At 40.8% G+C, this 23,441-nt stretch overlaps 1 protein-coding gene across 1 annotated transcript in view; it reads right to left on the bottom strand.

The window, feature by feature from the left end:
- pnp4a (purine nucleoside phosphorylase 4a) overlaps positions 1–19,851 on the bottom strand; it is a 33,082-nt gene extending 13,231 nt beyond the window's left edge. Inside the window, exons 1-4 of the mRNA XM_039735097.1 lie at positions 19,750–19,851; positions 14,414–14,577; positions 7,928–8,031; positions 4,066–4,241 (exon numbers count right to left, since the gene is read on the bottom strand). Of these exons, the coding sequence (XP_039591031.1) occupies positions 4,066–4,241; positions 7,928–8,031; positions 14,414–14,577; positions 19,750–19,772 (467 nt within the window). The 5' untranslated portion in view covers positions 19,773–19,851. The remainder of the gene's footprint in view (positions 1–4,065; positions 4,242–7,927; positions 8,032–14,413; positions 14,578–19,749) is intronic.
- Between the last annotated feature and the right edge of the window lie 3,590 nt (positions 19,852–23,441).

The following is a 23,441-nucleotide window of genomic DNA, read 5'->3' as shown; positions in this document are numbered from 1 at the left end:
AATTCAAAACATAAGGGAGTAACCAATAAATTACATCACAGAAACGAATCAAAGAAACGTAGAACTAACTCCATCATGATTAAAGCAGTGATTTCCAAACCCTACTGATCAGATTCTTTAATCTCACTGACTCTTTCTGGTCCATGCCAAGCTGCACGGCATTGCGCATCACCCTCTGTGCTGACACCAGGAAGAGCTGAACGTCTGGGAAGTGTTCATCCTCTTTAACCCCTCTCTTGCCCTCAATAAATTCGAAGAAACACCGTATACTTGCGGTGCTGTATCCGTCTCCCAGTGTCACTGCCCTCGTCCTCCCTGTCACCCACGTCACAGTTACTGTAACTTTTAAACAAGTTGCTACGTTTGGTTCGTTGGACAAAAGGCTTTTCTTTGCAGACTTCGTATTCTCCGATTTATTCTTTCGCTTATGACGGGGCACTTTGAAAATCTGATCCCCCTCGCTCACACTTGCACTCCCACCCTCCACACACCTCATCCACCGGCCTGTCACTCATTTGCCTTTCGACGGCTTGCGCCAAGATCTGCTTCGTCAGCAGTGCGTCTTCAGCGACCTGAACTTGTGCAGCTTCATCGGTTGCCTGAGACTCGTTCACAGTGGAGGCGACTGGCGTAACTCCCTCAGAAAGAGCGTTCAATGTCGTCCCCTCACTGCTACTGATCTCAGGCTCTGTGCTCACTTTACTCGCTGCACTTTCGGTTTCAGCCTGCATATCCTCGGTAACAAGAAGCGCGCTCTTCTCTGGAGCGTCTTTAGACAGAATACTTGCGGGCCGATCACACACAACACCCGCACCATCCAACTACTCATTACACTCAGACCCATCATTCTCCATATTCTCCACCTCACTTTCATACTCAGACTCGCAGTTTTCATCGTTAACCCTGTCCGTGTTCTCCTTAATCGGAGCGGATCCGCCCGGCATCACTACGGGCTCATGTTTGCACTGTGCCGCCTTGTGCCCAGCTCTGCCACAGTTAAAGCATCGCATTGAATCTGAAGTTACAAACACAACATAATCATCGCCCTCCACCTTAAACCTGAGGGCCACGTTTAGATCCTCACTCCTGTTATTTAAAATCATATAAACTTGTCTCCGAAAGGAGACCACGTGTTTTAACTCCTGCATCTTGCAGCCAAGTGGGATCAATACTATATCAGACACAATCTGCCCATAACGTCTCAATTCCCTTAGTAAATTATCGTTTTTTAAGAAAGGTGGAGCATTAGAAACGATAACTTTCTTCACAGGCGCTGATAATGGCAGGGCAGGAACTAATGCGCCATTGATAACAACCCCTTCTTCAACAAGTATTCACCAGAGACTCATCGTTTAAAAAAACAACCACAGACTTGTTCATTCTGGAGGCGGATAGGACATTTTTATAACCAACTACTTTTCCTACTCCCACCTATAGGTGGTTTTAGACGGGGGCCAACAGGGACCAGTGCCCCTGTAGAACTGGCCCTGGCCCCTGTTATGGCTCCTGTGCTGAAGAGATAAAATTTTAATTAATTACTTACGGTGATGTTCTGTGCCCTAATGAAAAAACACTGGCCCCACCCTGGCCACCCTGGTAAATTTGGTCTGGAACCACCACTGCTCCCACCACACATGCTTTTGCAGAAACCTTAGGGTCTACCAGGAACTTTGCGCCATGACAGCGTGAAAGATTTTCAAACATCTTTGGAAACAAACCAGGAGCCCTACCTTTGGACACGGCCATGGTGAAAACAGCCAAAGCCGTGTCTTAACAGTAAAAAAAACTATCAAAAAAAAAAATTTAAAACAAATCTCCAAGAAAAAAAAAAACAAATAAGAGAAAGAAAATAGAGAAAATTTAGAGACTTACACAGAGACCTCGATGCCCGTCGGCTTCCCACAACTCGAAACACGCCCACCCCAGACAGCACTAATCAAGCAACACATAGACAGCAAGATAGATAGATAGATAGATAGATAGATAGATAGATAGATAGATAGATAGATAGATAAGTGTGAAAGGCACTATATAATAATAGATAGATAGATAGATAAGTGGGAAAGGCACTATATAATAAATAGATAGATAGATAGATAAGTGTGAAAGGCACTATATAATAATAGATAGATAGATAGATAGATAGATAGATAGATAGATAGATAGATAGATAGATAGATAGATAAGTGTGAAAGGCACTATATAATAGATAGATAGATAGATAGATAGATAGATAGATAGATAGATAAGTGTAAAAGGCACTATATAATAGATAGATAGATAGATATATAGATAAGTGTAAAAGGCACTATATAATAGATAGATAGATAGATAGATAGATAGACTGTACAGGGTGATATTATTGCTTGTCTATGGTAATTGCAGAATAGTTCAGTGGTAGCATGAGAGTTGCATTGTTTTTTGAGTCCCATCTGTATCTTTTCTATCTTGATCTTATTTATGTTTTGTGTACAACAATATATGAAGCAGTAAAGTGTTAGATGTTCCTGATTGCCAGAAATTCTATGGATATGTGCAGACAAGCAAAGAAAAAAAGTTCTGAGGGCTGTCATGGCTCTAAGAGCACAAAATTCAGCCTCTCACAAAGTTCATTTAATACTGAAAAAACTAAAATAGTGAAAACCAAAATTTGGTTTCAGATTTAGTAGTCGGAAAGAGTCATCTTAGTTCCAGTCTACAACAGCTACATGCATAGCACAGGCACAAATAACAGCATGTTCAAGTGCAAGTCAGTTTTTTCCAGTTTTCTGTACTGTGTTGTTTTATTTGATCACATACCTGACTTGGTCCCACACAATTATTTAGCTGGGAGATGAATGATCACTCCAGTTCATAACTATATCATTAGTATTTTAAGGAGTCCTCTGTTACTGCCTGTACTGTCATAAAAACTGTGTTATCCATTCTACAAGAAAAATAAAATGGTTTGCAGAATGCCTCAGTTACTATTCATATACATTATACATATCTAATATACAAAGCTGAAAATCTGTATGGCTGGTATAAAAATCCACACCGATGAAACAGTTTTGCACACTGGATAAGAGGAAGATGTCATGACCCAAAGTTATGACCCTGGAGGTACCTTTGGGGTTACTGATTCCTTTCCGCTACAGTTTGAACAACAGTGCCACCTGGTGGTGCCTCAGAGGAAGTGATATAAATACAGCATATTTATTTAGAGGTATTGTTTTCATTGACTCACATCCCGAAACACCCACAAACCCATCACTCCAAAGGTGGTCAAGTCATGGACAGGTACTGTACATGCTTGTTATCATATTCAAGCAGTACAGATTCAAGATGGGGTGCTAATTCATTTCTGGACACTCTTGTGAACACACACTCAGATACTTTAAAGTAAGCAGATAGCATAACTATTACACTTCAGGATGTGGGATGAAAACTTGAGCCCCTGAAGGAAACCCCACACATAAAAGGGGAGAATAGGCAGCTCTTAAACCTTACTGTAGGAGAATGTAAGTTGTAATGACTCTACCTGGTGATGAGCAACAAACAAGTCCAATGTTTCTTTGAGAAATCAGCCCATCATTATTTCATATGATTTTCCTGGTGATCTCTACTTCTCTAAAGGGAGCTTTGGTTGGTTAAATGATTTGCAGATTAACCAGGGATGACACCAAACAATGTTCTGTCCCCTAGCTGTTTCAAGACAAGCGTGCTGGGCACAAGATCACACCATTTACAGAACACATTAAACCACACAAAATGTATCTTGTCAGGCAGCTAAACAGATGGACTACACAAAGCGGAGAACTTATGAAAGTGCCATCAGTAATAAACCATGAACATCCTTTCTGTGTTATAAATATCTGCATAATCCTTAAAATTAAAAAGGACCTGATTGATGTGCACGTCTTATTCTTCTAGCTCGTATGCCCCTCATGTTGAGCTTTTCGGCCTTTTCCTGGTACTTCTCTAAATGCCTACATGGGCTGGTCTGCTGTTAGTGAATTTTAATTCCATGCTCAACATGAAGTATTCCAGCCAGAAGGCTAACGATTATAAAGTGTAGCTACTCACTGCTCAATGTTAGGTCCAATGAGTGGGTTCTGTCCAGCCAGGCCCAGCAGGTTGATATGGTCTTTGATGATCATTACGTCTCCCGTTTTGTAGTCATCTGCTAGAGATCCAGCTGCGTTTGTGACAATCAGAATCTTGACACCCAGCAACTTGAAGACCCGGATTGGGAAGGTCACCTGTTATTGAGAAGGAGAGGTCTGAAGTGTCAAATAAGTAAAGCATGAGATTGTCAAATTTTTCCTCTGCCTTGCCCACATCTTTAAATTAATTACATTTAAAGAGTGTCATAATTGTACAAAAGCCCCAAGGAAAACATATTATTAGCAATAAAAAAAGAATTATATCAGGTTTAACTCTGTCCTGTTTTAAATGGGGATTAAAGTATCTCTTTGTCTCCAATACCATTATATACAGGATTTTAAGGATTCCGCTGTTCTTAAATTAAGTTGAATTGGTGTTATGATATTATGGTTTAGCAACTAATCAGAACACCCCATTAAGCATGAAACTAACACAACATACCAGAACATTTCCAAAATCATCCATTTCAAGATTACAGCATAATCAGTATTAGGAGCAAAGCAGGGTACCAGTCCACCATAGGACCCTCACACATTCCCATGGAGATCCACCAGTTAACATGGGATGTGGCAGGAAAACCAAAGTAACCAAAGAAAACTCATGGAGTCACAGTGCCACTGAGCCACCCATTAAACGAGGGCACATTTTATTAATATGGCAGTTCATTTGAGGCCATGCAAGAAAAACAAAAGCCTTTCAAAAATACCACAGCCATTACAGTCAGAAACTGAATTTGCTAAATTAATATTTTTATTTCAGTTTTGTGTGACTTCCAGGGTTACATCAGAGCATGTAAGGTAAGGCTTTGATGCTCAGCGTTGCAATTTATGCAATACTGAATTTCATATCAGATATATGCGTATAGTATATCATTATATGTCAGACATATTAGACTCAATATTTGTTGTATCTAGATTTCCTAGAAGGTAGTTGTCTCTGATGAGTAGCCTGTCGTGTCTAAAACATCGAGATTCATCAAAATCTCGAAATTGAATTTTTAGAGGATTCCAATACTTTCCCTATACTTCTTATATGAGAAAGTCAGGGGGGTCTAAAACATCGAGATTCATTAAAATCTCGACATCAGATCTTTGGATGGTTACAATAATTTCCTTATACTTAGTAAACAAGACAGTAAAGATGAGTTACACATTTAAAAATACTGAAAACATAGAAATACTTCAAATTTTCTAAATGTAAAAATCATACTATTGGGCTTTTCGGAATGTAGAATAAGAGAAGAGAGAAAGACAAAGCTAAATCAATTATTATCATTAATTTGCGAATCTGGTTGGAACAAAAGCCTGCAGTCGCAGAGGGTCCCCAGGAGTTTTATAACCCCTGGTCTAAATTCTAAAATTAAAGTGTTCAGGGAATACGGAAATCCTACATGTTGTCAATTTAGAGATTTAGACATCTGTATATATAAAGGAGAGTTGGGATCCGAGAGACTGTGTTTGTGCGTTTGTGGAGGGATGAAGAGTTAAGGCGGGTAGGGGAGTCACGTGATCATCTCCCCTCCCATTCACGTCATTTCATTCACTTCAAATCATTTCACTCCAAGCTGAGCTCCGCAGCTGACGTGGTCTTGCCGTTCTTTTTCCTTAGTGTTTAGTCCTTTCTCCTTTACTAATTTACTGTTTAGTACACGCGGTACTTACACAGTCACTTATAAAAGGGGAGAAAACTCCGTGCAACAAATGGATATTGAAACTACCTTGAAAGACATGCAATCAACGTGGCCATTAAACGGATCCCAAGAGAGGTCTTCTAGGTTGGAAAAAAAGCGCTTGGCTGCCAAAACCAGCGCAACAAGAAACGACTTCTACTTTAGAAAGAAAAAGATTCGCTGACAAAATCAGGCAGTTAAACGAATCTAAAGAAGACAGGATTTCATGGTTTTCAAAAGGACGACTGGCTGCTGAAACCAGGCGGTTAAAAGAATCTGAAAAAGACAGGACGTCTAGATTGGAAAAACCACGATCCGCTGCCGAAACTAGCCGGTTAAACGTGCAGCGAAGCGCGCCAGGTCTGCTAGTTATTTATAATTTTATTATTTACTAGCAAAATACCCGCGCTTCGCAGTGGAGAAGTAGTGTGTTAAAGAAGTTATGAAAAAGAAAAGGAAACATTTTAAAAATAACGTAACATGATTGTCAAAGTAATTGTTTTGTCACTGTTATGAGTGTTGCTGTCATCAAGGATTTGATTATCATTATTTCTTTCAATCAGGTTTGTATTTGGAGGATGTGTTGTGTTCAAGTTACATTCCGTGTTTGTCTAGTCTATCCCTGACCATCTCATCTTCATTGTCAACCGTTGTAAAGATAACAGGTTTCATTCATCGAAGTGATCACAACCCAAATACTCGTGAATCTAAGATGTTTAACAGGCATTCCTGGTATTAATTTGTGGATTTGCCTGCGAATATTTAGCGGCAGCGTGTCTATGAACTTAATTTAAACTTAAGCTTTAACTTGCTTTCCTATTGATATGTCTATAAAGGCTTGTTCAGCGTCAGAGGGTTGTTCCTTTTCTACTGCATCAATAAACAGCTCGTCTTCCTCTTTATCTGAGACATCACACACTGCATGCACGGGTTTACCTTTCCTAATCCTGTAAAGTCAGTTCACGTGAGCCGCTCAGAGTACATGCATCGAAACTTCTCAGCTGTGCTTGTGCTATCTCGTGCGATCTCGCAATGTCCACGGCTTTATTTAATGTTAGCTCCGACCCGGCACTTAAAAGTTTCTCTCGCACTTTTGCTGAGTTTGTGCCAAACACTATTCTATCCTTGATCATCTCATCTTCGTTTGCATAAGCACAGTCCTTCACCAGCAATTTTAACTCTGTTACAAAGTGATCAAAAGTCTCGTTTATACCCTGCGTCCTCTCATTAAACTTGTATCTCGCGAATATCGTATTCATCGTAGCCATGACAAACGTCAGCGGCAGCCTGTCTATGAACTTAAACTTAAGGTTTACACCGTGCTTTGTTTCCGCAGTAGCTGCACTTATGAATATGCTTGTATGCGTCACTCGCTTCATATTCTTTTGCTGCCTTCTCAATTGTGTAATGCGTTTTTTGTTCAGTGCTCTTTGGAGCTCTTGCTTGTTCTCTGCATACTGCGTTCACAGTCAGTTCACGTGAGCCGTTCGGAGTACATGCATCGAAGGTTCTCAGCTGTGGTTGTGCTCTCTCGTGCGATCTTGTGATATCCACGGCTTTATTTAATGTTAGCTAAGACCCGGCACTTAAAAGTTTCTCCCGCAGTTTCACTGACTTTGTGCCAAACACTAGTCTATCCCTGACCATCTCATCTTTGTTTGCATAAGCACAGTCCTTCACCTGCTAATATTTCGGGGCAGCGTGTCTATTGGATTGCTGCTGACGGACAGTCTTATACGGGCAGGCACTCAATTACGTGGGAGGCGTGGTGATGGGGGACGCAACTCCGCCTCTCACAGCGACCGAGCTGAAAGGTATGGCCGTATATATGGTCAAAAGTAGGTTCCAGTTATGACCATTACGTGTAGAATTTCGAAACGAAACCTGCTTAACTTTTTTAAGTAAGCTGTAAGGAATGAGCCTGCCAAATTTCAGCTTTCCACCTACACGGGAAGTTGGAGAATTAGTGATGAGTCAGTGAGTCAGTCAGTCAGTGAGGGCTTTGCCTTTTTTTAGTATAGATCAAAAAATACAATGATGGTTATTGATCACAGAAAAACGCCTGGCCCACCCAGCATCTAAGAGAAACCCTTCCAAGATGGGTGGCCTCACCTTGGCAAGCTGGTGTCCTTCATACATGTGGAATCTTCCCTTCATACAGACACATGCTGTACCTCTCAGCTCTCCAAAGACCAACTGACCGGCGTGGCCTTGCACTGTAAAGCAATACAATACAGAATATGGTCAACCATGATTTTTCACTTCTCTTCACTGCTACCATTCATCTACCCATTCATTTTCTAACCGTCTTACCCAGCTCAGTGACAGGTGACCTGCTGCAAGGTAGGACCCCATACTGGACAGAGAATCAGTTCATGACAGGACACCCCAACATATCTCATGATGGACCATTAGAGAACTGGTGACTATTTTAACCTGCATGTCTTTGGGAGGTGGGTACAAAACTAGAATACCAGAAGAAAAACCTGCCAAGATATGAAGGAAACCTGCAAATACCACACAGGCAGCAACTGGAATGCAGGATTTAGAGAAGGAAAAAAAAAAGATTTATAGCAAATTAGTCCAGTGCAAATAGATTCTAGGCTAGTGAAGATGATAATAAAATTTGGGTCAGAATGTAGAAAACTAGTCCTTCCTGCATTCGTCTCTGACTAAGTGCTCTGTGTCCTGCAGAGAAGGAGAAGGAGAAGGATGATTCAGTGTTAGAGTCTGACCGGTGATACCAAATCATCTTCTGGAAGCAGTAAGTGGAGTGCAGAATACTTTCAGACACCTTTATTATTCTTCATTCTGGAGGAGGCATAAAGTAAAGTGCTGCTGTCTCACAGCTCCACCAAATTCTGTTACTATGTTTGGAGATCTTGCTTGCTCTCCCCAGATCTGCACAGTTTTTCCTGATATCTTTTTCCCTTCCTCAAAGATCTGATTTTAGGTTAAGTGACATTTTAAATTTGATTCTGTGAGGGTGAGCGTGGTACTATGTGTATTAGTAAGACCCTGTGCTAATCTACTAATCTGTCCAGAGGTGGTTCCTGCTTTGCATCCAGTGGCTCTGGGATGGGCACCAATGCTTGAAGCCATAAACTGGAAAAGACGGTTAGAAAATGGATGAATAAGATGATGTGCTGCTGCACTGAAATGAACATTTAGTTGAAAATTCCTGACAATAATATAAACAAATTGTAGAAAATAAAACACAGTTCAAATCAAGCAAATCATTTGTGGAACCCAGCAAAAAGAAAGAGCATTAAACAAAGAAGTGCCAATTAGGGCAGGTCTGAGAATTATACAAGTGCAGGAGACTGCTGAGTGGTCACAAGCATTGACTTGCAAAGACCCTTTATTTATAACTGAGCTAACCATGTGATGGTGAGAAATACAACTTTGTGATGTTACAAAACTGGCACTACAGACATGTAATAGTAATATGGGTATCGATTCAAGTATGGCTAGTCACCCCTTTACCTTCCAGCTATCGACCTTCTGGACTCACCTTATATTGTGCAGTGTCACTTGGAGTTAGCAGTTTTTGTCAATTTTGATTTAGTGTTACATTATTTTATCAGAGATACTGGCACAACTCACTACTGGTATTGTCTCAGAACTCCAGAAAAGTTGAATTTTTCCTTAATCACTGTCTTGGAGGACATTTGCAGCTTCTCCATAGCTTAACTCTGAATGCTTAAAGATTACCTGTTAGGATCATTTCTAAGTTTCGACTGCCTAGGTATGAATGTGTGTGTGTGTACGTGTGCCCAACAATAGACGCATCCCATCCATGGTGGGCTCTTGACTTGCACCCAGTTTTCTCCTAAATTAGAATAAGTAGGTTGAGAAGATGGATATGTGGGCATTATCAGTGAAGGTTCATTAAACACTATCATGCCAAAACAAGTTGCAATTCACTTTTTATATCTTAGCAGTAGCCTGAGAAGATGTTTCAATCCACACATCTATAAATGTATGAGGGGTGGTCAAAAGTTTTGCACCAGACCTACAGTATTAAGATAAGTATCAGTAATAACTAAGGGGCTCTGACCCCTGCTTGCTTCGCTTGCCCACCCCCAGGTTTAGTTAACCAGATATACAATTTTAAGAGATTGTTATTTTCATGGGAATTGTTACATATGTATTATTTTCACTTTTACTTTAAAACTTTAGTAAAAACAATATTTGGAATTAACTTTTCTTTGAAATCGCATTGAATTTTGATTCCTTGTTTGGACTTACATCGTGACAATGCAACGTATAACTGCCTGTGAGTGAATATCGTTTCTTTCTCTCTAATAAATAAAACAACTTTTTCAAATGTTTGTCCATGCTCTTTCTTCTTTGCCTAGTCATTCATATGTCATCAAGAATGTATAAAATTATTGTCCTGATAAAATTTCTAAGAGCTGAGAGTGCAGGAAGTTGACCGTGGTTTTGTTTGAAAATAGCTGTTAGTAGGGCGTGACTTTAAAGAATCGCATGTTAAAAGTCTCTTCATACAGCGGCAACGTTTTTGGAATCTTTTAATTCTCGCTGGCAACACGAATCAGACGATCTACAAGTCTCTTAAAGTTTAAATCTGAACAATATATTTGATCTCTTTTCGCTGTTCCGTTATTTCACTGAGTAATGATTTCCGTTTGTTTGCGCTAATGCGATCTTTCCTCTCCTTTTTTTGAGACTTTCGAATTTTTGTACTTCCATTATCTCTAACCTGCTCTGCATGTGTACCGCTCCAATATTTTTGAATTTTTTACGACTTTCTACTTTGTCATCTACTCTTTGTCCTTTATTTCCGGTCCCAGGAGTGGACTCGTCTTGGGGGATGTAGAAGTGTCTCTCTGAGAAAGTCACGTCTCATCTCCTTCCAAGATTTTTTTTTATAATAGAGAGATAAACAAGTTGTATTTTTCTACACAATTCTAGTGAACATTTTTTTAACTTGTACAACCAGTCTTCTGACATCTTCATCATTGGCATCACGTATCCCATGGAGAAGCACTTCAGACTTGACAAACAGCTAGCAGTCCCACTGAGTTCTTTCTAGAGTAAGGAGTGGCACTTCTTCAAATCCATTTTTTTTTTCACCCATTAAGTGCAAGGGAACATGGTTATGAAGTTCAGTTCCTCACTGGATTTGATATACTGAAAGCCACAAACACCAACGCAAATCAGTACAATATATCAATCTTCAGAGTTACGTAATCAATATGGACTACACACTACCATTAATAATAATTCATTACATTTATGTAGCGCTTTTGTCAGTACTCAAAGCGCTATCCACACAGGGAGGAACCAAGAAGCAAACCCACAATCTTCCACAGTCTCCTTACTGCTAAGCAGCAGCACTACCACTGCGCCACCTGTCATTGTAAAGAAAGGTGGACACGGTCTTGCCAGAGCTGGCTTGCATCTTGATTTTTTTTGAGTGTTGAAGAATCACCATGTTTCTGTTGTTTGAATTGTTGTTTAGACTCTGGGTCATAGTGCTGTATCCAGATTTTGTTCCCTGTTATGGTTAATTCATCAGCTTGAAATTCTCCTTGGGACATCAGTGATGGCTTCATTTTAGGAGTCAGCATTCTGGGTAGCCAACTTGCACACACCATTAATCTTTTGATTCTCCATTATGATTCACGCCATGGTAGCAACATTGTCAGTGTGGAAAGCAGGCCAGATCGCGGGTTGCCTTTGAGAGACTTCCTGCCATGAATCCTGCTGCCTAACTGTTTAACATGATATGAGTTTTATTACATTTTTTTTCACTCATACATTGCCCCTTAAAAATAACCAGGACATCATTTTGTAGGTGTGAAAGGCCAAGGAAGGCAATGAATTCATGTATTTTTATTTAGACACATTCTTCACCAGATTTAAAGGCAAATATGTTTTGCCACTGTGCTATGTTGTGTATTCTGTTTGGTCCAGTTACAGAGAAGCTGCTAGTCTGGGTGAACCAGAAGTGTGTGGTGAATGAAGGGTGTGAAGGTCAGTATCATGCACATGCTTGTTGTCCAAGTTTGTGGATACAACAAAGAAAAGACTAACATTCTCATTATCGTTCCAATCTGATTTTTGGTAATGAACTCTTTAGTTAATAGACTACGACTTTCATCTTACGTTTTGGCTCTGGTTGCATTAAATTATTTTGTTTTTTGATTCCCTCATTATGTTATTTGACTCATGATTTTGGTTTTATGTCATAGGCTTGTTTATTAGAGCACTGTCTTCCCAGTATTGACCTAGGCCTGATAATTAAACCACAATCAGTCTTCTGATTCCATTCTTATTTAAACACTGCTGCCACCCAGCCGTGGCATATGTAGGGACTGGGACAGGTCCTGGTATGCAATGACTTAGCAGAATGAATCACTGAAGGTATATTCATCTTTACCACAAGAAATTCAAAAACAGCATCATGGTAGTTTTTGCAGTTTTAGGCATCCATGTTGGTTTATGAAACAAGAAGCATACACTAAAAAACACAATCTCAATCACATATTTTATTACACAAGAGCTAATCTTTGATTTCTTTAAAAATCGGCACAGGACAATACCCTCTCAGCCTCAAAAGCATTTTGATCACCCCTCATAGGTTGACATTTTAAACTACAAGAGTGTAAATGTGACCTTGAAAAGAAGCGTAGTCAGCAGGATTGTGGCAAATTCCATAAATATACTAACATGTTTAAAAATGAACATCTGTAGGTAGTTGTCAGTGCATATTCAACCTGTTATTTTACCCAATATGCTTCCAGAAATGATTCAATTTATTAGAAGGGCAACTGGACAATAAAGTGTCAACAAATATTACGTGTTCAGCCAAGATGGAGAAGTGGCAGAAATAAAAAAATAGAAATTCAGCCCTAGATTAGAAGGAACAAATTGTTAGCCAGTAAACCAGCAGAGGCCTTAGTCAGAAAGTTATTTGTCTATTATAAAAAAAATCTTGGCAGGGAGACCAGGGAGACGAGACGTGATCTTCTCGGAAGACAATTTGACGTCACATGAGACAAGGCAGTGAGACAGAAGGACACCTGCTGTACAGGCGTTTAAATAATTGACGAGCAGTGCGACAAGCAGGACACGCAGCTCGGTAACAGGAGAACAAAGCCAGCAGCTGATCCGTCCGCATCTCCTTAGCATGTGTTTGGCTCCCCACCTTCACAACGCGAGCAGGAGAGACGATAAGTGGCAGGAGTGTAGCGCGCCTCTGAGGGTAGCTGAGCGAAGCGAACGAGACCTGATCATCTCGGAGAGACACTTTAGGAAGCAAAACCTGTGAGACAGTGACTATTGCATGTCACACCCTACTTACAAACAATTTAAAACAAGTTCATGGACATCTAACCTAGCAGTTGTTGGAATACTTTTGGCAGACACACTTCATGTGCTCCCAGCTCTTAAAACAACAACAAGCGACAAGCAGAACATGAAGCTCGCCAGCAGCAGCAGCAAGCCAGTAGGTGATCCAAGTGCATCTCCTTAGCATGTGTTCAGCAGAACCATCCCCCCCCCACCCCCCGGATACGCGAGGGGCAGAGACGCAAAGTGGCAAAAGGACAGCTGCTGTACAGGCTTTTAAATGATCGACACAAAGTGCGACAAAAAGAGCACACAGCTGGCCAGCAGCAGCAGAAAGCCAGCAGTTTATCCGTCCACATCTCCTTGGCGTGCATTCAGCGCCCCCCTTCACAATGTGAGCAGCATTATACATCCTGCGAGATAGAGATTTAACCACGTCCGGGGTAGGAAATAAAGGACAAATATTGTTTTTACAAAAGTTTTAAAGTAAAAGTGAAAATAATGCTTATATAACAATTCCCATGAAAATAACAATCTCTTTAAATTGATTATCCGGTAAACCAAACAGGGGCTGGGTGAGCGAAGCGAGCAGGGGGCAGAGCCCCCTATTTATAAATAAAATAATTAGATTAGATTAGATTAGATTAGATTCACTTGATTGTCATTACACATGTATAAATACAGGGCAACGAGATTCAGTTTAGCATCTAATCAGAAGTGCAAAGAGCAGAAGTACAATAAATATAATATGTGCATATTATGTACAGTTAAATACGATAATAAGGCCCAATATACAAATCCAAAGCACGTAATCACTAAACACATTAAATCCCGACTCCCTAAGTTGCTTTTTGAATAGCTAAAGCCACAACAAAGTTTTCCCACAGTGTCCAAAATATTGGATGACAGAACTAGAGTGCCTCCATCTTAACTACTGCTCAGGCTATGACATCACATGGTGCAATTTCTGAAAGTCATGTAGCAGAACTAATGATAAAAATAAATTCTGTGCAGATCTAAACCCTTAAATTACCACAATGGTGGCAGTAAAACATCTGCCCTGCGTAGCCTTGTCTACTAGGTGATCTTTATTTTTATTTTAATTAGATTACACTTCCACTGGCTTACACTAAAATGGAGTGAATCCATTCTTGGTTGACCCCATCCTGCCTGGGCTGGTACTTTCCTGAAAGACAACATGGGTTTGAGTGCTAAATGAGCTCCGTCATGCTGACCTCTTTCAATGCTTCAGGTAGCAGACTGAGGAGTTGTTCTCACCTGTGCTTTGGGGGAAGTTGGGAATATCAGAATACTTGAAAGAGTCTGAGTGCTGAAGGGCATCAGCCAGCACGCCAAGGCCGGAACCGCAGATGATGGCCACTTTCGGTCGGTGCCTGGTGTGGGTCAGGAGCCAGTCAGCTGTTGCTTGGTAATCCTTGTGGCTAAAAAACAGAAAAGGGGATAGTTAGGTGCTGCAAAAGTTTGAAATTCAAAATAGAAAAACACTTTTTGAGTAGGGGCACTCAATTACGGTCCTGGAGGTCCACAGTAAGTATACTTTTTTGCTCAAACCAGTTTTGTAATCTGAAGTCAGGCCTAACAGATAATGAAACAGATATTTGATGTTTTCTGAGAACTTCATCCATATGTTTTGTGCTCCTCTTCTTCTTCCTCTCTCATTTACTTCAAAACATTGTGTAAACATGGATACTTTATCATACAGGTACACAGGTTGAAATGTAAGCAAAACCCTTTCAGGCACAGGGAGAACATGCAAACTCCACACAGTCTGCCAGTGGCAGAATTCAAAAGCAACGTCCATGAGGCAGCAGTGCTAACCATGCCCTGCTGTGTCACCCTCTAAAATGTCCGCCTCTTATCTGGTTTATGGTCACGGGGAGACAATGTCTAACCCAGCAGCATCAGGTACAATGCACTAACTAACTCTGAATGAGGGGCCATTCCATCACAATGTATAATCACACAAACTAACACGCAACTACTCCAGTTAGTATTTTGGGAGTGGGAGAAAAAGCAAAGTATTGAAAGAATAAATGTATGCAGACTCATGAAGAATGATCAAAGTCTGCATGGTGTGTGGAATTGTCTTCTGGAGCTGTGAGGCCACCGTGCTGACCACTGTGCCAACCTAAATGGTTAGGATTCATCTTATCCACCAATTAAACATTTTATTCAGCAATTCTCTTCATGTTTACCGGGCCTTGCATTCATTCCTGATTAGATAGATAGATAGATAGATAGATAGATAGATAGATAGATAGATAGATAGATAGATAGATAGATAGATAGATAGATAGATAGATAGATACTTTATTAATCCCAAGGGGAAATTCACATAATCCAGCAGCATCATACTGATACAAAAAACAATATTAAATTAAAGAGTAATAAAAATGCAGGTAAAAGCAGACAATAACTTTGAATAATGTTAGCATTTACTCCCCCGGGTGGAACTGAAGAGTCGCATAGTGTGGGGGAGGAACGATCTCCTCAGTCTGTCAGTGGAGCAGGACGGTGACAGCAGTCTGTCGCTGAAGCTGCTCCTCTGTCTGGAGATGACACTGTTTAGTGAATGCAGTGGATTCTTCATGATTGACAGGAGTTTGCTTGGTGCCCATCGCTCTGCTACAGATGTTAAACTGTCCAGCTTTATTCCTACAATAGAGTCTGCCTTCCTCACCAGTTTGTCCAGGCGTGAGACGTCCTTCTTCTTTATGCTGCCTCCCCAGCACACCACCACGTAGAAGAGGGCGCCACAACCGTCTGGTAGAACATCTGCAGCATCTTATTGCAGATGTTGAAGGATGCCAGCCTTCTAAGGAAGTATAGTCGGCTCTGTCCTCTCTTACACAGAGCATCAGTATTGGCAGTCCAGTCCAAATTATCATCCACCTGCATTCCCAGGTATTTATAGGTCTGTACCCCCTGCACACAATCTCCTCTGATGATCACGGGGTCCATGAGGGGCCTCCTAAAATCCACCACCAGCTCCTTGTTCTTGCTGGTGTTCAGGTGTAAGTGGTTTGAGTCGCACCATTTAACAAAGTCTTTGATTAGGTTCCTATACTCCTCCTCCTGCCCACTCCTGATGCAGCCCACAATAAAAGTGTCGTCAGCGAACTTTTGCACGTGGCAGGACTCTGAATCGTATTGGAAGTCCGATGTACAGTACATAGATTGAACAGGACCAAAGAAAGTACAGTCCCCTGCAGCGCTCCTGTGCTGCTGACCACAATGTCAGACCTGCAGTTCCCGAGACGCACATACTGAGGTCTGTCTGTAAGATAGTCCACGATTCATGTTTTCAACAAGACAAAATGTTATACCGTGTCCCAGTAGCATGTAAATACCAAAACGTCAACATAAATACAGTAGGAAAGGTAAGCCTAAGTGCTATTGCTGTACTGATGTGGATTTAGTATATTTCCTACATGTGACATGTTTTGAAACAGTCAACAATACACACTCCGACGCCACAACCAGGACAGGTGAAGCTTATCTCTTTGTGCGCTTTTCTTTTAATTTTTCTGATATGCTTGATAAATGCTCTGATTCTGTGATGGTAGGCTACCACACAGCAAGACTTGCTGATTTCTACATTTCCCCTGACACAAGCATTGACAGCGCACAGGGGGCTCACGTCTTCCTTGTCTTTCCACTTGATCACAATCATTCTGCACCCTACTGCAGCTTTACACAACTCAAGTCACCAGGCCTATCATGGTTGAAGACTCTGTCCCACTCATAAATATTCATGAGTTACCATAGGGTAGCAAAAGGCCTGAAAATATTCAGCATTCATGATTTTTGCACCATGATGTAATTATATCTACTAAATAGCAAAAGAATACTGCCCTGAGGTTTATTCAGGCTTAGCAGTTTACGTTGGATCATAACCTCTTAACCTGAGATGCACTTGGGCTTAACCATTGTTTTATTCCATTTCGAGCCCGAGAGATGTTTGAAGTTAATGCCAATGAGGTTAAACTTCTGTCAACCTAAAACTGGACAACTCCTGAATCATACAGTCCAGAAACTTTACACAGGCAATACCTCAGTGCAGTTACATTTTTCCAGTTGTGATATTTGTATTTAGGGCAGCTCTGGAGTCCTGCGTTCATCACCTATGTAGATTCTTCATGTGTTCCCCATGTCTGTCTCTTCCTACATTCCAAAATTATATATATATAAATCTGTGGTGGGCTGGCGCACTGTCCAGGGTTTGTTTTCTGCCTTGTGCCCTGTGTTGGCTGGGATTGGCACCAGTAGATCCCTGTGACCCTGTAGTTAGGATATAGCAGGTTGGATAGTGGGTGGATGGATATATATAAAAATACTTTTTAAAAAACACACTTATATTAAGTTAAAAAGTGTACTAAAAAGTAAAAAATAAGTCTCTCATACATCACTCGTAAAATAAAAGGTGTGAACTTTTGCTAAGATTTTAAGATGTGTTTTTTGAATGTTGACTAATGAAAAGTGGTCACACTTTTTAACTTAATATAAGCGTGGTTTTTAAAAAGTATTTTACATCCATCCATTATCCAACCCGCTATATCCTAACTACAGGGTCACGGGGGTTATGGAACTAATCCCAGCCAACACAGGCCGCAAGGCAGGAAACAATACCCCGGGCAGGGCGCCAGCCCACATACCAAGGACAATTTAGGATTCCTAACCTGCATGTCTTTGGACTGTGGGAGGAAAACCGGAGCACCCGGAAGAAACCCACGCAGACACGAGGAGAACATGCAAACTCCACGCAAGGAGGACCTGGGAAGCGAACCCACAGGTCTCCTTACTGCAAGGCAGCAGCGCTACCCACTGAGCCACCGTGCTGCCCTAAAAAGTATTTTTTTATATATATATTATTTTCAACTGTTTAGTCTTGGGTTTGTTTTCCAGCAGACCCCTGTGACCCTGTAATTAGGATATAGCAGGTTGGATAATGGATGGATGGAAAATACTTTTTAAAAAGCACGCTTATATTAAGTTAAAAAGTGTGAGCTTCTTAAAATCTTAGCCAAAGTGCACACCTTTTATTTTACGAGTGATGTATGAGAGACTTATTTTTTACTCTTTAGTACACTTTTTGGATGGTTTGTTTTAGTATAATTTTGTAATCAATATTTTAACACTTCCTTTCATATATCTATCCGTTACTAGCGGCATCTATTGGCGAAATCTTTAACTATTCTTCATATGAAAAATTCATTTCTTAATTAACATGGATTAATTGATCAATTAGTGAAACTGATTATTGATTCATGTACTGTCATCGGAAGTGAGTAAGTGTGCAAAATTTCAAGTCATTTGGATTACCTGATTTGTACCAGACAACAAACAGGTGAAGTTAAAATAATAATAATAATAATAATAATAATAATAATAATAATAATAATAATAATAGAAATGCCTGTATTTAGGTTAGTTATCAGCTCTAAAGTGACCCAAATGACTGTACGCTTCTGTAAATGTTCCTAACAATGGACTGTTGACCCATTTGGTGTTGGTTTCTACTTTGTGACCAAAGCTGCACGCATACACACTGGCTCCCTAGGTGCTGTAAAAAATAAAGATTTATGAACTGTAGTTATACTAGCAAACTTGGGGTTATGAGTTTAAATTTAGTCCATCCCAGCCACTCGCACTTCTCTCTCTCCCATTCAACTAACCATGAATTCCCCCACCACGGCCCCCAAGGCATTTCCTACAACAGGTTGGCTATAAAACCGCCATTTAAAAACGTCTGTCACATGAGTGTCACAGCACAAGACCTGGAGGCCAAGACACGCGTTTCAGGACGCTAGCTTCCCTTTAGGGCTCAGCCTGCTCCTGTTTAATTAGGCTCATGACTTAATGCCCTAAAGCAGTGAAGGCCTGATGCGTCAACCCAGTACTGATGCTGCGTGTTGTGCCAGAAATGGCAGTTCCGCGAGTAACACGGCTTGAATGTGACCACACAGACAATGACAAACATGAACAGGGAACTGCAGCTCTAGCCCTGGAGACTCTCCTTTTGGGAGAAAGCTGAACCTTCATGGCTGTAAATATGATTTTGCTTTGTAAAGCTTTTGTGATAATGACCACCATATAAAACAGAGATGGTTTCAGAAGTTATTGTAATACAACTGGTTTAGAAAGACTGAACACAAACTGCTTAATGTTCACTATTCCACTTAACTGACTAATAAATAAATAAATTACAGTTGTTAATGATCTCTAAGCCTGATCTTGTTCTAATCCTAATGACCTGGGTTCAAATCGCAATCTGGTCACTGCCTGTATGGAGGTCTACCTGTGTGAGGTTTCTTCCAAGCTCTTCAGTTTTCTCCCACATCTGACCAAGGTGCATGTTCGGTAAATCAGTGACTCCAAACTGGCCCCAGTATTCATGAGGGTGCTCTGTCCTGTCCTGGTTGGTTCCCGCTTTGTCCTTAATCTTACCAGCATAGGGACCTCTAACCTGGATTAAACTGTTTTGAAAATGGATGGAGGAACGTAAACCTTTCACAACAGTTGCACTCCTTGTCCTGGGTAGAGAATACCCAATCCAAAGATAAATATTGTAAAGTTAAAACAGGGGTGTTTACCTGATTTGATCCATGCCCTGCATCTTCGAGATGGTGTGATGTTCTTCTCCACTTGCTTTTCCGCTGCTTCACACAAGTTCAATACTGCGTCACCTCCTTGAGATTTCTAATCCTCTGCACAGCCCTTCTCTCCTTATAAGTCCCATGACTCATTAATACCATTCCTCAACCCCCAAACATCCCCACCCCAGTGTTACCATTGGATGTCTGCTTTAAAGATTCAAGCACAGGCACCTCCCAAGGCTTTAGAGTAGCTCATATTTTTCTAATCCGTACCACAGCTTTTCTCATTCATAAATAAATATTGCTATTGTGTGTCATGCCAGGAAAATTGGATGTAATGGTCTGGGTAGCATTCATTCTAATATAACATGACTATCTTGTTTTTCTGGTGAGTCTCAGTCAGTGTGAACAGGCCTTTAAATGAGGGCAAGCAACTACTCGGTCATGCAGAGAGCTGTGCCCTTGAGGTCATGGCCTTCACCACACAAAGGAAGAGAAGCTTCAAATTCATTGACCTCACTAATTCATCATTTCTCGGTGGGTCATTTTCAGTAAGACAGACACAGAGAAAGACCTAATAAAACATTTAGACACTTGTCTCAATAGGGTTTGTGGAAGAGAGGTGAAAAAGAGAGTTCCTGTGGGGTGGAATAAGTGGAGAAGAGTGTCAGGAGTAATTTGTGACAGACAGGTATCAGCAAGAGTGAAAGTGAAGGTCTACAGGACGGTAGTGAGACCAGCAATGTTATATGGGTTGGAGATGGTGGCACTGACCTAAAAACTGGAGACAGAGCTGGAGGTGGCAGAGTTAAAGATTCTAAGATTTGCATTGGGTGTGATGAGGATGGGCAGGATTAGAAACGAGGACATCAGAGGGTCAGCTCAAGTTGGACGGTTGGGAGACAAAGTCAGAGAGGCGACACTGCGTTGGTTTGGAGAAGTGCTGAGGAGAGATGAGGGGTATATTGGGAGAAGGATACTAAGGATAGCGCTGACAGGGAAGAGGAGAAGAGGAAGGCCTAAGAGGAGGTTTATGGATGTGGTAAAAGAGGACATGCAGGTGATGGGTGTAACAGAACAAGATGAAGAGGACAGAAGGATATGGAAGAAGATGATCCGCTGTGGCGACCGCTAATGGGAGCAGCCAAAAGAAGAAGTCTCAATGGGATAAGATGAGATAAGATAACGTTCAACAGGGAGACCACAGTAACAGGAGGGGGCACATCCTTACAGGTCTTTCAAAAGCGGAATTACACTGCGGCGGCCATATTAAACATAACATGGTGTATTTTTTACAGTACCCAAAGGAGAGATGAACAAAGGGAGAAAATGAAACACAAAAGTAACCAACTAAAAATAAGAGCCCCTTAGACTCTAGGAATCTACCGTCCCACGTGTTGATCCTTGTCTACTAGTATATGGTGGCTTGACCACTTGCCATTCTAGTGTCACACATTGTCATGGTTTAGCCGGGGTCTCAACCTGACCTTAAATCTTGGTTCATTTATTTCCTTATTTTTGCTACAACTCCATTGACAAAAAAGTTGGGACAGCATGGAAAATGCTAATAAAAACAAAAAAGAGTGAAGTGTAAATTCTATTCACCCTAAATTATCTAGAAAACACTACAACAACAAATTATTTGTTTTTTGAAAGTAAACACTCATGTCAAATCTGATGACCGCAACACAATTCAAATAAAATGGGACAGTTAAAAGTTTATCCCTGTGCCACATCACCATTTATTTTTTTAACACTTATTAAGCATTTGGGTAACCCAGGCACAGGGGATGCACAAAACAGTGTGTTTCTTCATGCCAGTCCCAAGCCTGGATAAATGGGGAGGGTTACATCAGGAAGGGCATCCGGTGTAAAATATGCGGACAAGATGATCCACTGTGGCAACCCCTAACGGGAGCAGCCAAAAGAAAAAGAAGAAGAAAAAGAAGAAGATTAAGCATTTGGACACTCAAGACACAAGTCGGTTAAGTTTAGCAAGTTGAAGTTTCCCCCATTCATCCATTATGAAGGTCTGCACAGTTGTACGGGAAATTTGTTGTTATATTTTGCACTTCATATAGCTGTGAACATTCTCAATCGGAGTCAGGTTAGGACTGCAGGCACTGCGTATTCCCTGCCTACGTCGCAATGCACTTGATTTTTTTATGTGTTTTTATTGATTTTAATTTGAAGTAAATCAAACTTAACAAATCAAAATTCATCCTGCACCCAAGGACAGCCATGCACTTGTAATGCAGACAGGATGGGGTTTGGTGTTGTCCTGCTGGGACATCCCTGGAAAAGACAGCATCTGGAGAGTAGTATATGTTGCTCCAAACTTTGTACAGTACAGATTTTTCTGCATTAATGATACCCTCACACAGAGGCGGCCTTAGGGGTGTGCAGGGCCTCACGCGGGGCCGGTTACGTCAAACACTGTTAGCGGTAAATATATAAACCTGCAGAATTTAAAGCGAATTTAATAAACATAATGTTAACATACACCGGATTTTCTCATTACAGTATTGAGCTAAAATTTTGCAAGATAACACGTGGACTTTCAAAAAATAACTGGAGAATATAACTTGACAAATCTGCTCGACCAGGACACATGGAACTCAAAGGCGGGGCCCCCTTAGGCGCGGGGCCTAGGGCATTTGCCCCACTTGCCACCCCAAATGCCACTCTTGCCCTCACAGATAAGCAAGTTACCCATGCCATGAGCACTGAAACACCCCCATACTAGGACACATCCTGGCTTTTGGATCATCTGACACCGATAGCAGCTTGTATGGTCCTGTTCCTCTTTGGCCCATAGAACACAACAGCTGGTTTTTTCCAAAAAGCTATTTAAAATGTCGACACAAATTCACTCTGGTACTTTCCATGCCAGATGAGACAGAGCCCAGAGAAGCTGACGGCACTTTTGGACATTGTTGATGAGTGGCTTCTCCTTGGCACAGTAAAGTGATTAGTACTGGCTAACAACTCCTGATGTGGTGATACACATTACAGATGTACGGTGGTTTTTAATGTAGTGATGTCTGAGGGATTGGAGATCACACAGTTTTCAGAACTTGTTTTCAGCCTTCTTCTTTATGCAGCCAGATTCCTTGAATCTTTTAATTATATTTTACACTTTACTGTAGAGGAGGAAATGCCCAAAATCTTATCCATTTGTATTTAGGCAGCTTTGTTCTCAAAATGCTTGATTATTCACTGATGCATCAGTTGACAGATTGGTGAGCCTCAAGTTGACCCATCCTTGTTTTTTTTTTGGAGGCTTCTTATTTACTAGAACATGAGCACCTCATCTGTTTCACACAACCCTGTTATTTCTGCCTGTCATATCTTTCTTAGTCCTAAACTACCCTGTCCCAACTATTTTGGAACAAGTTGCAGTCACCAATTTCAGAAATAAAAAGCATACATCTTCAATACACAATGTAGATGATTATGTAAAACATGAAAATCCTTGTCTTTATACTGATTTTACTTGAATACAAGTAAAAGTAAATTTACAAATCACTTCTTTTTGTATTTATTAGCATTTTTCATACTATGCCAACTTTTCATGGATTTGGGGTTGTATTTAAATGTATTTATTGTGCATATTATGTTTTCTTTCATTTTTTTTTAAGAATTGTTTTGATCATTAATTTGTAACGGCCGACCCCTTACCCAGACCG

The sequence above is a fragment of the Polypterus senegalus genome, chromosome 14 (genome assembly GCF_016835505.1).
Source record: "Polypterus senegalus isolate Bchr_013 chromosome 14, ASM1683550v1, whole genome shotgun sequence".
NCBI lineage: Eukaryota > Metazoa > Chordata > Cladistia > Polypteriformes > Polypteridae > Polypterus > Polypterus senegalus.
Note: the sequence above shows the minus strand (reverse complement) of the source record. Positions and strands in the feature narration are given on the sequence as shown.